General features: G+C 41.8%; 1 protein-coding gene across 4 annotated transcripts in view; it reads right to left on the bottom strand.

Annotated features, from left to right (window-relative positions):
* The window catches only part of gripap1 (GRIP1 associated protein 1), a 33,406-nt gene extending 18,345 nt beyond the window's left edge, over positions 1-15,061 (bottom strand). The window contains exons 1-17 of one of the 4 annotated variants that reach the window (XM_076076354.1): positions 14,912-15,061; positions 14,051-14,117; positions 13,857-13,918; positions 13,645-13,671; positions 13,322-13,429; positions 12,864-13,014; positions 11,948-12,087; positions 11,353-11,392; positions 9,897-10,057; positions 7,904-7,951; positions 7,595-7,626; positions 7,437-7,484; positions 7,084-7,183; positions 4,581-4,658; positions 3,205-3,297; positions 2,504-2,545; positions 432-566 (exon numbers count right to left, since the gene is read on the bottom strand). In XM_076076354.1, coding sequence (XP_075932469.1) covers positions 432-566; positions 2,504-2,545; positions 3,205-3,297; positions 4,581-4,658; positions 7,084-7,183; positions 7,437-7,484; positions 7,595-7,626; positions 7,904-7,951; positions 9,897-10,057; positions 11,353-11,392; positions 11,948-12,087; positions 12,864-13,014; positions 13,322-13,429; positions 13,645-13,671; positions 13,857-13,918; positions 14,051-14,117; positions 14,912-14,959 — 1,380 coding nt within the window. In that variant the 5' untranslated portion in view covers positions 14,960-15,061. The remainder of the gene's footprint in view (positions 1-431; positions 567-2,503; positions 2,546-3,204; positions 3,298-4,580; positions 4,659-7,083; positions 7,184-7,436; positions 7,485-7,594; positions 7,627-7,903; positions 7,952-9,896; positions 10,058-11,352; positions 11,393-11,947; positions 12,088-12,863; positions 13,015-13,321; positions 13,430-13,644; positions 13,672-13,856; positions 13,919-14,050; positions 14,118-14,911) is intronic. The other 3 variants (XM_076076356.1, XM_076076355.1, XM_076076357.1) reach the window with 3 other exon arrangements.
* Positions 15,062-15,947: the final 886 nt, after the last annotated feature.

The following is a 15,947-nucleotide window of genomic DNA, read 5'->3' as shown; positions in this document are numbered from 1 at the left end:
GATCTGTATCATCTGTATCATCTGTATCATCTGTGTGATCTGTAGCATCTGTATCACCTGTATCATCTGTATCATCTGTGTGATCTGTATCATCTGTATCATCTGTATCACCTGTGTGATCTGTATCATCTGTATCATCTGTATCACCTGTGTGATCTGTATCATCTGTATCATCTGTATCACCTGTGTGATCTGTAGCATCTGTATCACCTGTATCATCTGTATCATCTGTGTGATCTGTATCATCTGTATCACCTGTGTGATCTGTATCATCTGTATCACCTGTGTGATCTGTATCATCTGTATCATCTGTATCACCTGTGTGATCTGTAGCATCTGTATCATCTGTATCACCTGTGTGATCTGTATCATCTGTATCATCTGTATCATCTGTATCACCTGTATGGTCTTTATGTGTATGTGTGTGTTACCTGCAGCTGGGAGTCCAGGTCGTCCCTCTGAGCCAACATGTTCTCCTGTTCAGCTCGTCTCTGCTGCAGCTCCAGCGCCAGCGCCTCCTGCTGCTCACGGAGGAGATTCATCTCCTGCGTCTTCACCGTCTGGATCTGCACCACGACAACAACAACAACAACGACTTAATTTACTCATGTTTCTTTGTGTTTAAATGACCACCTGCTAGTGCAGAGTTCTGGTGATGGAGATGAGGATGGATTCATGGTATTACTGTGTTCACCCAGAGCTCTACGATACCTCATATGAGTAGAGACCAAACTGTGAGTCGAGACCAAACTGTGAGTCGAGACCAAACTGTGAGTCGAGACCAAACTGTGAGTCGAGACCAAACTGTGAGTAGAGACCAAACTGTGAGTCGAGACCAAACTGTGAGTCGAGACCAAACTGTGAGTCGAGACCAAACTGTGAGTCGAGACCAAACTGTGAGTCGAGACCAAACTGTGAGTCGAGACCAAACTGTGAGTCGAGACCAAACTGTGAGTAGAGACCAAACTGTGAGTCGAGACCAAACTGTGAGTCGAGACCATACTGTGAGTAGAGACCAAACTGTGAGTAGAGACCAAACTGTGAGTAGAGACCAAACTGTGAGTCGAGACCAAACTGTGAGTCGAGACCAAACTGTGAGTAGAGACCAAACTGTGAGTAGAGACCAAACTGTGAGTAGAGACCAAACTATGAGTAGAGACCAAACTATGAGTCGAGACCAAACTATGAGCAGAGACCAAACTATGAGTCGAGACCAAACTATGAGCAGAGACCAAACTATGAGTCGAGACCAAACTGTGAGTAGAGACCAAACTATGAGTAGAGACCAAACTATGAGTCGAGACCAAACTATGAGCAGAGACCAAACTATGAGTCGAGACCAAACTATGAGTTGAGACCAAACTATGAGTAGAGACCAAACTATGAGTTGAGACCAAACTATGAGTAGAGACCAAATTATGTGTATACATGTATGTGTATAATAAACCAGATACAAACTACTCTGCTGTATTAACGTCTAGATGACGTTATGTTGAGTGCTGATGAGCTGCTACAATGTTAGCTTAGCATAGCACCGATAGAACCAGACCATTCAGAAAACAAACATTTTAAAAGTTGTTTACTTGTCGTCTTGAGGAGAGAACTAACAAAACATGAATTCTGACTTTTTACAAATCATCATCATGTAGATATTTCAGCATCTTTTGTATCAGTTTATTGAGATCAAAGTGAAATCTGTGTATTTTGGTTCATACAGCTGAAGTAAACCAGCTGACGTGTGTCTCACTAGACACAGTGAGAACTCCTCCACATGATGTCATGAACCAGACAAGAAGGCGTTTAGTTCCTCTGGATCTCTGGGACTTCTACAACAAGTACTGAGCAGAAATACAGGTTCTTCCATGTTGATGCAGGAAATAAAGGGCTCAGTTGATAACGGCTTCCATGGAGTTAAGCCACGCCCCCTCTCCAGCGTGAATGAAGCGAATGAGGCGAATAAAAAACGATTGATTCTACGAGTAACGTAGTAACATAGTATCAAGCAGATGAGAAGGAGATGAATGATTCAGAGAACATACACAGGTTCTAGTTGAGGTTCTACGAGTTCTCTAGATGTCGGGTTACTGTTTAAGGACTGGAATCGGCTGCAACAGCTTTGCAAAAGTTCAAAGTTGGCTCAGTTTAAGTTGAGTTTTAGGCATCATTAAATTAAAAACAGGTTGCATCTCACAAACTAGTTGTAGTTTAGTTGTCTCTAAATATTCAGGCGAAAGGCTGCATTCACGTCCAAAAAGGCCTCTGTGGACACGTAACATTACAGATGTGAAGCTGACGTAAAAGAGCTAGCGTTAGCATGGTAACATCAGTTTAGAGTTAAAGAGGCAACATGACCTGAAACTTTAGAAATGCTATTTAATGATGAAGGTTTTAAAGCAAATTTTACAAAAGTGGCAAGTCACTGAGGCCTACATTGGTTTCAGACCATCAATCTAAGGTTAAGGTTCTAGACAAGGGTTCTAAGTTGGGTCTGAGATATAATTACCTGTTGAAGAGCGCACAGATTAGTCCTCAGAGCTCGGTTGTCCTGCAAGATGGCGGTACAGGTCCAAACTGGGTAAGGTGTTCTAGAAAATTTTGTTTAGGATCCAAGCGTCTGAGTAGTGAAACATTAGGGGAAGCTAGTGTTTTAGATGTAAAATGGGTTCTAGATAATATTTCTGAAAGACAGAATTACAGATTGCATAAATCCGTCTAGTCAAGTCTAATACAAGTTCTGTAGCAACATATTAATTTTTTTAAAACACTGTTGTACGGTTGGGGTTCTAGATGTAATGTTCTAGATGTACCCGTTTTATAGCAGCTAGGTTAGTTCACAGACCTTAAATCACTAGATATGTTCTCCAGATTTATTATCGGGTGTGAAGCAGCTAGGTTCTAGCTATTTATACACTGCACCTGTTCTAGGGTTGCTATGTTATTCTTTAAACCAATGGTCCAGCATTAAGGTTTTATATTCATTGTCGTAGCGTTGAGGTTGTAGATGACATTTTGTTATTGTTCTATGTAATGTTCTCCAGGTATATGTCCTGTTTATGGCAGCTGGGTTAGTCCACAGAACAGTGTTTGGGGATTAAACTACCGGATGATGTTCTCTAGGAGTATTACCTGTTCTAGAGCAGCTAAATTAGTCCTTGGAGTAGACGTAGTGTTATGGTTCTACGTGATGTTCTCTAGGAGTATTACCTGTTCTAGAGCAGCTAGGTTTGTCCTTAGAGCATCGTTCTCCTGCAGGATGTTGTCCACCTGTTCTTGACTGATTGCACTCTGATTGGCTACCTGCAGTACCGACGCACCACAGGCAGGGGGCAGCAGAGAGACCAGCCCAGAAAGACACCAGCAAAGAGTACCGGAAATAAAACAAACAAATAAAAAAGGCAAGAAAAACAAAGAACGTGAACCAAAAGAAGAAAATTGGGAACAGTACAGCCAAAGTGACAAGAAGAAGAAAGAGCAGAGGAGGACAAGAGCAGGATAAAGGCAGAAACACAGAGAGCAGCAGGCAGAAACACACCAGGCTTTAACTGCCAAAGTGACACTGAAAACATACAATATCTTCTTTTATAAGTCATTTATTTTACTTTTTGAATAAAGGGCTGCACAATGTATCGCCATTACTCGATGAAACTTTGCACGGATCTTATTTTCCCCGACTCATTGACAAGAGAAGTCAGTCCGATGGAACATCGATCACTCAGAGTCTCTGCATAAACAGCCGACCAACAACCGACTGTTCTTGATCAATTTATTAAAAACAAAAAGGAAGATTTGGTTGCAAAAAGAAACAATTATTGTCGGAGGAAAATATCACGGTTTCACAGTTTCTACAACTATTAATCAGAATATTTCTAATATAACGAACTAAAGAAGTTTCTTTATCATCAACGACCGTGTCCAGTTAGTTCTATCGTGTAACGTTCATCATGCATAATGGGGTGGATGATTATCTTGAAGAGAGTGGAACATATTCAGCTTTTCAACATCACGCTTTATAAAACTAGACGTCCATCTTGTGAAAATGCTCCCACACGTTTGATTTAAGGCGCTTTTTTTTCGACGGATTTAAAGCTGGAATGTTGGTTCCGTCTGACTTTTTGTTTTTCCAGCTCTTCTTCTCAACGCCTCACGTTACGTGACTCGATACTGTGCAGCCCTTGTGAATATAAATGAAGTTTTCGTGACTGAATCACTTTGGCAGAGAAATATGTTCAAGTGAAAGAGCAGAGCAGGAAACCCTGAAGTCGTCAGTTTTTAGTTCCTCATCTCTCACTCTGTTTCCTCGTCTCCTCCTCAGCCTTGTTGTGGAAAATGGTTTTTTTCACACTTGTTTGGAGCCAATATTGTAGCTTCATTATGAACAAATGTGTGAGGAGAGAAAGAACACGCTGTCTGGATGTAAATGTACTTTACTACACTTAGTAGTACTACATTTAGGGTCTTTCTTTCTCTTCAGATGTTTCCTTCTGTTAACTCCCTCTTCCTGTTTCCTGATTGTGTGTGTGTGTGTGTGTGTGTGTGTGTGTGTGTGTGTGTGTGTGTGTGTGTGTGTGTGTGTGTGTTACCTGATCTCTCAAGGTGTGCAGAGCCAGGTCATGTTCCTTCTCTTTGCTCTGCAGCTGCTCTCTCAGCTCGGCTGTTGTCTAAAAACACAAAACACACAACGTCAGTCACACTATTTTTTTAAGGTACTTGTACTTTAATTGAGTATCTATATTTCATACTACTTTATTACTTCTTCTTCACTATATTTATCTGATATCTTTAGTTACTTGTCGGACTATGTGATTTCAGATTATTAATACGATATCTAGTTTCTCTCTGATGACGCGACATCGTGCACAAGACATCTGTGTCGTAATCGGCAGTTGGAGAGCTAGTTAACGTTAGCGGTTAGCTGCTAGCACAGTGCTGCTTGGCTGAAAAACGAAGCTCGTTAACGGCTAACGTTAACGGAGGTTCCATTGAGTAACACTGTGATGCGTTCAAGCTCTTTTCAGTACGAATGAGTATTACGCGAAGGTAAATTATAACGTTATCATGTTTAAATGTAGTAATTTACAAGATTAAAGTAAAGTTTTTGATGAGAAACTTGAATAAATCCAGTTGTTTGTTTACATAAATATAAAATAAATATTAGAGATGAATTATGAGCAGTTTCATTTTTTTGTTTTTAACTCGCTGGTGAGGACATTTTTTTTTATTTTAAAATGATGATGAACACATGAATGCATCAATAATTATAAGACAATAGTATAATATATAGTATTCTACATTATAAGTACTTTGATGCTGATACTTCTGTACTTTCATTTAAGTGTTGGGGTCTGACCCTGGTCTCCTGGCTGGCTGAGACCCTCACATGTGCTTTCAACCAAAGAAGCGCCCATGTCTCCTTCCTTTCCACAAAGCGCCTGATCTGGGGTCTGATAAAGACTCCAAGCCGGATGACCACACCTCCTAGCTCCAGCCGGAACCTGATGCTGGTCCCTCATTGGCCAAGAAAGGGCCCCCCACTGGTTGTACTACCTGGTTTATAAGCCAGAGCACAGCTCGATTCTTTCTCTTCCGTCCAGACACGCGCTGGTGCAAGGAGGTCCACAAGGAAGCGCTTGCCTCATCAAATCCTATCAGGTCACATGTTACATTCGCTGGTTGAACCACAGACTGTGTTTTATATTTTTGTTTTGGATCCTGTAGTGCGAGAACGGATAACTTCTACGACCCGTTCCCCCACCCTTTAGTGTACACATTGCCGGCAAAAAGGGCGACTAATCCCCTTTCTACCAGCCGAAGATTTCCGGCAACGGACGAGTCACCCCCGTCCCTCAGCCGAAGTTAAACCTCCTCTCTGCAGCGAGGAGGTCGAGTCTGCGCCAAGCTCCGCAGCAGAGCGCCACCGAGGGTCTCCTACCACTCGAGGACCGGTCCATCGAAAAGAAGCTTCTAACAGTTAGAGTTATCTTGGTATCTGGGCAGTTTAATTTAGATTATTAGTTTATTCCGTTGTTATTCCTGTATCTTGTTTTGTTAAGTTACTGTCGTGTTTATAACGTGTTATTGCGCAAGCATCCCGTTATATTGTGTATTTCCTGCTGTAACTGTTTGCATTAGATCTATCACTGCTAGTGGATGTGGAGCTTGTGATTTTATTACTTTAAGAACTAAAACCACGTGGCCGACCCTCGTCTCGCCGACCGAGTTTCGGGGTGATAAGGAAGCAATACTCGCATCTCACCGCAGTGATAACGATCTGTTTTGTTTGGGGATTCTTTTTATTTGTTTCGGTTTTATTCTCTCTTCTTTAAATCGGCTCTGTGAGTGAGAGTTAGTGTGTGTCACCCCACGTGGTTACACAACGTTGCCCCTCTCAGCCATCTTGTCGTAGTCTCTAGACTCAGCCATCTTTGCTCGTAGGTCCACGCCCCGTTTTGAGATCACCCCCCCCACTGTCTGAGTGGCTCCCCCCTTTTCCACGCACACACACACACACACACGCACACACACCTACATATATACATATCCTTACCCCACTTTATTCATTTGATTTTAGGTATTAGAAATATAATTGTATGATAGTGTTGTTGGTTTTGATATTATCTGATTCGATCATTTATTATTTTGATTTAATAAACTCTGTTATATTTTAAAGAGCAGTCGTCTGTGATTACTTGTGCATACGTGTGTAATAATAACTGGATGTAGTGGCCTGTGCTCGAACTTAAACCTTCACTCTCACTCCAAACGTGTAATAGTATTCAGACTGTTAATATCGTGAGTGAACACTAATTATGAGACTTAGTTTATAGTTTGGTTATTGGTCCCTGTCCGCAGGGTGGTGCCCCGTTATTATTAGTAATTACTAATTAACTTATTGATGTTAATAACTCCATTGATGTTGATAGTTTAGTTGCATATTTGCTGATAACCAAACACGCTCCTTTACGTTCCCAACATAAGTAACCCTTTGAATGCAGGACTTTAACTCGTAACAGAGTATTTCTTCACTGTGGTACTACTACTTTTACTTCAGTAATAGATCAGAGTACTTCTCGGTGTCACTGAGACCTGATTGGCTGCCACGACGTCCGAATGTAGTTTCTGGATGCGGATGTTCATGGCCTTAAGCTCCTCCTCTTTTCTTTGGTTGATCTCATCGATCTTTGTCCTGCAGCGACGCAAACAACAACCAACAACACGTCAACATGTGATGTACAACACAACAAAGAGGTAGTAGTACCATGAGTAGCAAGTATTAGCTGTAAGGAGCATTAATGGTATTAACAGTAGCGTTATAATACAGACAGCAGCAGCTGTAATAGTAACAATAGTAGTATTACTAGTGGTAGTAGAAGTCACAGTAACAGCAGCACTAGCAGTAGTACTATTAGTAGTATAATCAGTATAAGCAGAGTTCTGACCTGCTGTCGTTGTACAGAGCCTCCTTCTCTCCCTGCAGACGCTGAAAACTACAAAACAGAAAAAAACTTGTTGTGAAGTTTCTACTTTAACTGGAACACTAACGTCTCACATCATCATGTACAAATACTCTGTTCTCATTATTCTGTAGATGTCTCACCTCTCCTGCTTCTTCTTTAACCTGTCAGACAGCTGGAGAGACAGAGAGAGACAGAGAGAGAGACACACAGACAGAGACAGAGAGAGAGAGACACAGAGAGAGAGAGACAGAGAGAGACACAGACAGGGACAGAGAGAAAGGAAATCATCATCAAATTATTATATATTTTATATATATATATTTATACTGAACAAACGATATTGACTTTATTGAATTTAATGTTCCAACAGTGTTTTTATAAAGTTGTTAATAATCTATAAAGTAATAAAATCCTTTCAGTCGATCAATAACTGATCAATAAAACTTTACCTTTGTAATCTCTTCCTGCAGTTTGGTGATTTCAGCCTGTTTGGACGTCTGAAGACAGACAGAGACAAACGTTAGAGTCAACAGAATAAAACATCTAATAACAATAAACATGTCTCGTGAAAAGTGTGTACCTCCAGCGTGTGGACCCTCTCCCTCAGGTGTGTGTGTGTGTGTGTGTGTGTGTATGTGTGTACCTCCAGCGTGTGGACCCTCTCCCTCAGGTGTGTGTGTGTGTGTGTGTGTATGTGTGTACCTCCAGCGTGTGGACCCTCTCCCTCAGGTGTGTGTGTGTGTGTGTGTGTATGTGTGTACCTCCAGCGTGTGGACCCTCTCCCTCAGGTGTGTGTGTGTGTGTGTGTATATACCTCCAGCGTGTGGACCCTCTCGCTCAGGTGTGTGTGTGTGTGTGTATACCTCCAGCGTGTGGACCCTCTCCCTCAAGTGTGTGTGTGTGTGTATGTGTGTACCTCCAGCGTGTGGACCCTCTCCCTCAGGTGTGTGTGTACCTCCAGCGTGTGGACCCTCTCCCTCAGGTGTGTGTGTGTGTATATACCTCCAGCGTGTGGACCCTCTCCCTCAAGTGTGTGTGTGTGTATGTGTGTACCTCCAGCGTGTGGACCCTCTCCCTCAAGTGTGTGTGTGTGTGTGTGTATACCTCCAGCGTGTGGACCCTCTCCCTCAAGTGTGTGTGTGCGTGTGTGTACCTCCAGCATGTGGACCCTCTCCCTCAAGTGTGTGTGTGCGTGTGTATACCTCCAGCGTGTGGACCCTCTCCCTCAAGTGTGTGTGTGTGTATGTGTGTACCTCCAGCGTGTGGACCCTCTCCCTCAAGTGTGTGTGTGTGTGTGTGTATACCTCCAGCGTGTGGACCCTCTCCCTCAAGTGTGTGTGTGCGTGTGTGTACCTCCAGCATGTGGACCCTCTCCCTCAGGTGTGTGTGTGTGTGCGTGTATACCTCCAGCGTGTGGACCCTCTCCCTCAAGTGTGTGTGTGTGTGTATGTGTGTACCTCCAGCGTGTGGACCCTCTCCCTCAGGTGTGTGTGTACCTCCAGCGTGTGGACCCTCTCCCTCAGGTGTGTGTGTGTGTATATACCTCCAGCGTGTGGACCCTCTCCCTCAGGTGTGTGTGTGTGTATGTGTGTACCTCCAGCGTGTGGACCCTCTCCCTCAAGTGTGTGTGTGTGTATGTGTGTACCTCCAGCGTGTGGACCCTCTCCCTCAAGTGTGTGTGTGTGTATGTGTGTACCTCCAGCGTGTGGACCCTCTCCCTCAAGTGTGTGTGTGTGTGTGTGTATACCTCCAGCGTGTGGACCCTCTCCCTCAAGTGTGTGTGTGCGTGTGTGTACCTCCAGCATGTGGACCCTCTCCCTCAGGTGTGTGTGTGTGTGCGTGTGTGTACCTCCAGCGTGTGGACCCTCTCCCTCAGGTGTGTGTGTATATACCTCCAGCGTGTGGACCCTCTCCCTCAGGTGTGTGTGTGTGTGTATACCTCCAGCGTGTGGACCCTCTCCCTCAGGTGTGTGTGTGTGTATACCTCCAGCGTGTGGACCCTCTCCCTCAGGTGTGTGTGTATATACCTCCAGCGTGTGGACCCTCTCCCTCAGGTGTGTGTGTATACCTCCAGCGTGTGGACCCTCTCCCTCAAGTGTGTGTGTGCGTGTGTGTGTGTACCTCCAGCATGTCGACCCTCTCCCTCAGGTGTGTGTGTGTGTGTGTGTACCTCCAGCGTGTGGACCCTCTCCCTCAGGTGTGTGTGTGTGTGTACCTCCAGCATGTGGACCCTCTCCCTCAGGTGTGTGTGTGTGTACCTCCAGCGTGTGGACCCTCTCCCTCAGATATGTGTGTGTGTGTATACCTCCAGCGTGTGGACCCTCTCCCTCAGATGTGTGTGTGTACCTCCAGCGTGTAGACCCTCTCCCTCAGGTGTGTGTGTGTGTGTGTACCTCCAGCGTGTGGACCCTCTCCCTCAGGTGTGTGTGTGTGTGTGTGTACCTCCAGCGTGTGGACCCTCTCCCTCAGCAGCCTCTTCTCCTCCTGCTCCGTGTTCAGTTTCATCTCCATCTCTGGTCCAAAGCAGTGAGTTATTGGACAGAGAGCCGACCAGCCTATCGCTGCCTGCTTAGCTACAACCTCTACGCTCTTCTCTGACCGGCCTAAAGGGGGCGCCGCACACAGCAGGGGGGGCAGTCTGTTAGGACAGACCCACACTAGACCGGCTCCTAGCGGACCACATCCCAGTCTGGGTGTTTGTTTGTTTGTTTTCTGGCTGAGCAGCAAAGTCAAAAATCAGCACCACTACCTCATGTTCTAAAGAGAAGCAACAGCTTCATGGTTTCTTCTTAGGGTTGAATAAAATACATCTGTAGTCAAATAAAGACACAACAATACTGTTACATAACCTACTAACAAACACAATATGTGTATATGTACTTTGTTTTACATATATTATTTGTGGCTTTAAGGACCTTCTCTCAGACATCTGCTTTTCATTAGTTTAGACGAAGTGAACCCAGAGAATGACGTCATCACCGGCTGAGTTCACTGATAAACACATCGTCTACAGGTTTAAAGAGTCTTTGCAGCTCTGTCAGAAAATACCTCATTCAGGAGCCTCAGTAGATAGATAATAGATAATAGATAATAGTTTATGTTTACTGGTCAGCTGGTAGTGTGTGTCTGTCCTCATCCAGCTAGCTGCTCTACGCTTTAACAAAGCAAAGCTGCAACTTCACCGTTAGTTAGTCCTCAAATAAAAGACACAATCAACAAAAACACTCATTAATAAACACGTATTATTTCACGCTGCTGGGTTTATGTGTGTTATATCTATCACTAGGAGTACAAGTTAAAACCAGACTGGATCTTTATGTCTCTTTAATAATTGTCCACATGCTTTAAATTAATCATGTAAATGATAACTGGTGCAAAAATCAAGCAACAGAAGAGAAGAGTGAGGGGTGAGTTCACACAGAATGGATCGATGCTTCACCTGCTATCTCAATAACTATGGTAACGTCTCATTACAATAACTCACACGTAAAAGTGAGAATAAGAGCAGTGAGTTTCTGTCGTACCAGCTCATTTAAATATGCGTACACATCAGCGGTTTGCTCCGGAGCTTCAGCTAAAGGAACCATTATTCTAGTCGTATTTCTGCAGGTTCAGAGGAAACAATCCTTCAGTGAATTCACCCGCAGTCAGCAGAAATCAGCTTCTAGAGACCTCATGGAGAAGAAGTCCTGTTTGTTTCTATGTGGAACTCAAAAGCTTCACTGATCAACTGTAAAAGTATTTAAGTACTACGAAGTATTTCAGTATCACTGCTTCAAAATCAAGGAAACTCAAAGACACACATTAGAGCACGTGGAGGCTTTTAGTTTTACTCAGATCACAAGAGGACAGGAGTTCTTCTTTGAGTCTAATACATGTGAATAAAACATAAACTCACCATGAAGCTGCTTCTCTGAGAGTTCCAGCTGAGCCTCCGTCTGCAGACAGAGTTTAAAACAATAGAAACAATCATCAGGTGATTTTAAAGAGCTGAGATGTTTTAAACAATCATTTGAATACATGTTTCTGCTGTTTCTCCTTCAATCAGCTGCAGATTACATCCTGATTATAAGTCTCACACGTCTTCATCCTCCATCTGCCTGCTCACATTAGAGTGATATTAACAGATAATCATGTTAAACAGAACATGAGGAGCAGATATTAGTTATGATTGTTATGGATATTATTGTTTTTAATGTTCAACGCTCAACGTGATGATTCCAAAGATTTAATCCAAACTAAAAACACTGAATAAATCAGTTAATAAATAGAAGAATAATATTGTGTTTCTGCTTTAAGTCGTCAATGCTGCTACATCATCGATAATCTCACTGTTGTTGTTCATTAAAGCTGTTAATAATAACACTCTAGACTCAACATGAAGAACACGTTAAACGTTTATTTATGGTGTTTAATCACATAACGTGAAGATAAAAAGGAATGATATATATCTAAATAAATTATAAATAAATATTTGTTTAAGAGACTGTCACCTGTTCCAGTCTCTCATTGGCTCCCTCAGCTGCAGGCTCCGCCCCTCTCCCCGTGACATCAGAGACTCCGTTGGCGCCAGCCGACCCGTCCGTCTCCGTGGTAACGCTCTGGTTGGACTTGTCGTAGCGTTCCTGAAGGACTGAGGAGAGAAATCCATCATCCAGATATCTATCCATCTAGATATCCATCTAGATATCCATCTATCCATATATCCATCCATCCATCCATCCAGATATCTATCCATCCATCCATCCAGATATCTATCCATCCATCCATCCAGATATCTATCCATCCATCCATCCAGATATCTATCCATCCATCCATCCAGATATCTATCCATCCATCCATCCAGATATCTATCCATCCAGATATCCATCTATCCATCCATCTAGATATCTATCCATCCATCCATCCAGATATCTATCCATCCATCCATCCAGATATCCATCTATCCATCCATCCATCCAGATATCTATCCATCCAGATATCCATCTATCCATCCATCTATCTATCCATCCATCCATCCAGATATCTATCCATCCATCCATCCAGATATCCATCTATCCATCCATTTTAATGTGTAAAAGTTAAAAATGTAACCTTTAAAAAGAAGAACAGGACAGCAAGTAACAATTATTCTGTTATATATTCAAAATATATCAAATATATTTAGATTGTTTTATTTAACCAACATATCAAATTGTTTACTGAGACAACATGTTTTGTTTTTTTTGCTTGAAAAATTACAAAAATAATAAATCAATCATCAAAATAGTTTCAGATTAAATGTTCTGTTCATCAACTCATAAAATAAATAGAAACACTGAGGAGGCATTTTAAACCCGTTTGATTCTGTTCTTGAGCTTTCACCTGAGGTGTGTTCACCTGCCCCACCTGCAGCCAATCACAGCTCACCTTTCATCTTCTTCTGGAGGGCGGAGTTTTCGGCCTGCATGCGGAGCAGCTCTCCATCTACGGGACTGGAGGCGGAGTTTGATGATGAAGCTCCTCCTCCTTCCTTCAGGCCCTGGTTCTCCTGTTCCAGCTGTTCGATCTGCGTACACAGCTGGAAACAAATGGGACAGAATTCACATCGTTTATCTCAGACAAGAGATGTAAAAGGATCGTGGGATGTTCATCTTTCCAACGGTCCTTGAACACATCATGTGTGACGAATGCTTCCGTCAGAAATCAAAGAAATGTAACTTGTTTTGTTATCAACTGTGTTCATTAACTCCACTAAAGACATGTTCTATTCTCCACTTCTAGTCATGATGGTTCTGTTTCATAGAGATGAAGGACTTCATGTTGCAGTGTTCCTGAACGCACCGCGTCAGGTAAACAGTGTACCAGGTGTGTCAGGTGGGCGGTACCTTGGAGAGCTCCGTCATCAGCGTGCTGTTCTGTAGTCTGAAGTCTTCTTCTTGACTGTGAAGTTTACTCTGAAGCATCTCGTTCTCACCCAGCAGCGCCTCCACCTCCTGCAGCACGTTTAATGTACCAACTCATTCATTATCTGATTATATATTTATTCATTAGTACACTAGAATTATAACGCATCAAATCAGGTATTTATCATTTAAATATAATAATGTAAAAAATACTGAAACTACAATTTAAAGTTTAAACTAAAATATTCTAGATAATTAAATTGAATAGAATATTAATTAGAAAGAAGAAGAGAATGAAAACTCACCTGAGCTTTCTTGCTCTTATTCAAAGCCTGAAGAAAAACAAGTAAAAATAAAATCATTAAAATAAACTAAATATTTGATAAATATGAGTTAAATCTGAGAATTTAAATTAGTTTAAAAATGAGAATATAAAACATTAAGACATCAAACCTCAAAATGTAGGTGAAACTAATAATAATAATAATAATAATAATAATAATAAAGCATTGTTTACCTTCTGTGCTTTGATGAAATCTTTTTCCAGAACAACATTCTTCTGACGGAGAACGTTGAGCTCTGAAAACAAACATCGTTATAAACAAACCGTCAGCGACATTAAGGATCAATTAATCATCAATTAATCATCAATATTCATCATATCACGAAATAAAATGCAGCATCATCATCATCATCAAACAGGTGTTTTACCTGACGAGTTCTTCCTGAGATCATCAGACAGCTGATAGTTCTGAGTGCGAAGCTCCAACAGCTGAGCCTTAGAACACACACACACACACACACACACCACCATCATCATCATCACCTCATGATGAATAACTTTGTTCTGCTCTTAAAAGTGAATTCATGATTAAAAGTGATGTTCTTATAGAATATTAATATTATTAATATATAATCATCATGAATATGAAGCATTGATGTAGATTAAACTAACCAACAGGATCAATTACTTTCACTACATTCGTATACTTTTACTGCATTCTGTAAGGTTTAGAGTGCAGTACATTTACACAGTGTGTATTAGTACTTTTACTGTAGTAAAGGATCAGAGTACCTCTGTAGTATAAGTGAGTGTGTATCATGTGTACTTTTACTACATAACTGTTCATTAAACCTCTGTGTCTGTGAGCTCGTGACTCTGTCTCGTGGATGCTAACATGTTAGCTCACGGCTACAAACAAGTGTTAGCTTCAGGAAAGCTAACATGCTACATGGAACCATTTTTTTTTTCCTCCTCAGAGGCTAAGCTAAACTAAGCTAAACTGAGCCAACCGCTGGCTATGGCCTGAGCTGTCGTTAACCTGTCAATCAAAGATGCCTCCATCAGTCTGTAATCAATCAGATCGATACATCCGATCAGAATCACGTGACATTACTGTTATATAGATATTATTATTATTACCGCTAACGGCTAGCATGAGCGAGCTAACGTCGAGCTAACGTCGCTGTCAGTGATGCTGCACCTGACTGCAACACCGACAGGTGTGTGTGTGTGACTGACAAACACACACACAGACTGACAAAAACACCTGTCGTGTGTATGTATCTCACCTGCATCCGATGGAACTCCTCCTCTGACAGAGCCTGTGACATGGCCATGTTTACCTGAGCTACAGCTAGCTAGCAAGCTAAGCTAGCGGAGGAGGAGGAGAGCAGCACAGAGGCGGAGACACGTGACAGAGCTCTCACTCTGACACTGTTTCCAGGAACCAAGAAAAAGTATTCAGATAATTATTGCAGGAAATTATATCACACTGTGAGAATACTCCACTACACGAATCGTGTCCTTACTGTTATGTGTATATATATATATATATATATATATATATATATATATATATATATCATCTATTTTTGTTGTTATTGTAGTTACTTCTATTGTTTCTGTTGTTACCATGTAACGTGTCTTTGAGTATCTTTTAAAGCGCTATACAAATAAAATGTAGTATTATTATTAACATAGTAAAAGTAGTGCATTCATAAATGTTCCTTCAGTAAAAGTGTGTCAGTATATTCAGTAAAATAAAGTGACTGTATCCAGGTATATATATGTATTTATCCTATCAAAAGGAAGTCCTGACCACTGGTCCACAGAGGAGAGGCTTTACAATGTAAACAATAACAATAAAAATAAACAAACATAACAGAGATAAATAAATGTCACAGGAATCCGCAGGAGGCTTATTTGAAGCCTCCTCCTTTATAATATTTTACAATATCTTATGAATATGCATAAGATATGACTACGTAAAATATTATTGACAAGATGTTTTTATAAGATGTGAAATATGAAATGAATGAATCAAAGTTCATTATATTCACACCACTCATACGTGCAGGAATCTATTATCGTGTTTCCTTGTTGTGTGTTTGATGCAGAGAGCGACTCTTTGTGTTTGTGCTCAGTTTCTGGTTCAAACTATTTTTGAACCAGAAACTTCCCTTTCCTTTCCCGCTCATCTGCTGTCTGATTGTGAGGTCAGGCTGATCTGATATCAGCTCTTTGGCCTGAAGGTTCTCCTCAAAGTTCTCCTCTCAAACGGGTCTTGGGGGTAGGATCGCGAGGATCGCTTCCGGTTTCAACTTC

The sequence above is a fragment of the Anarhichas minor genome, unplaced genomic scaffold, assembly GCF_050575085.1.
Source record: "Anarhichas minor isolate MPS153535 unplaced genomic scaffold, ASM5057508v1 ptg000056l, whole genome shotgun sequence".
In the NCBI taxonomy this organism is placed as follows: domain Eukaryota; kingdom Metazoa; phylum Chordata; class Actinopteri; order Perciformes; family Anarhichadidae; genus Anarhichas; species Anarhichas minor.
Note: the sequence above shows the minus strand (reverse complement) of the source record. Positions and strands in the feature narration are given on the sequence as shown.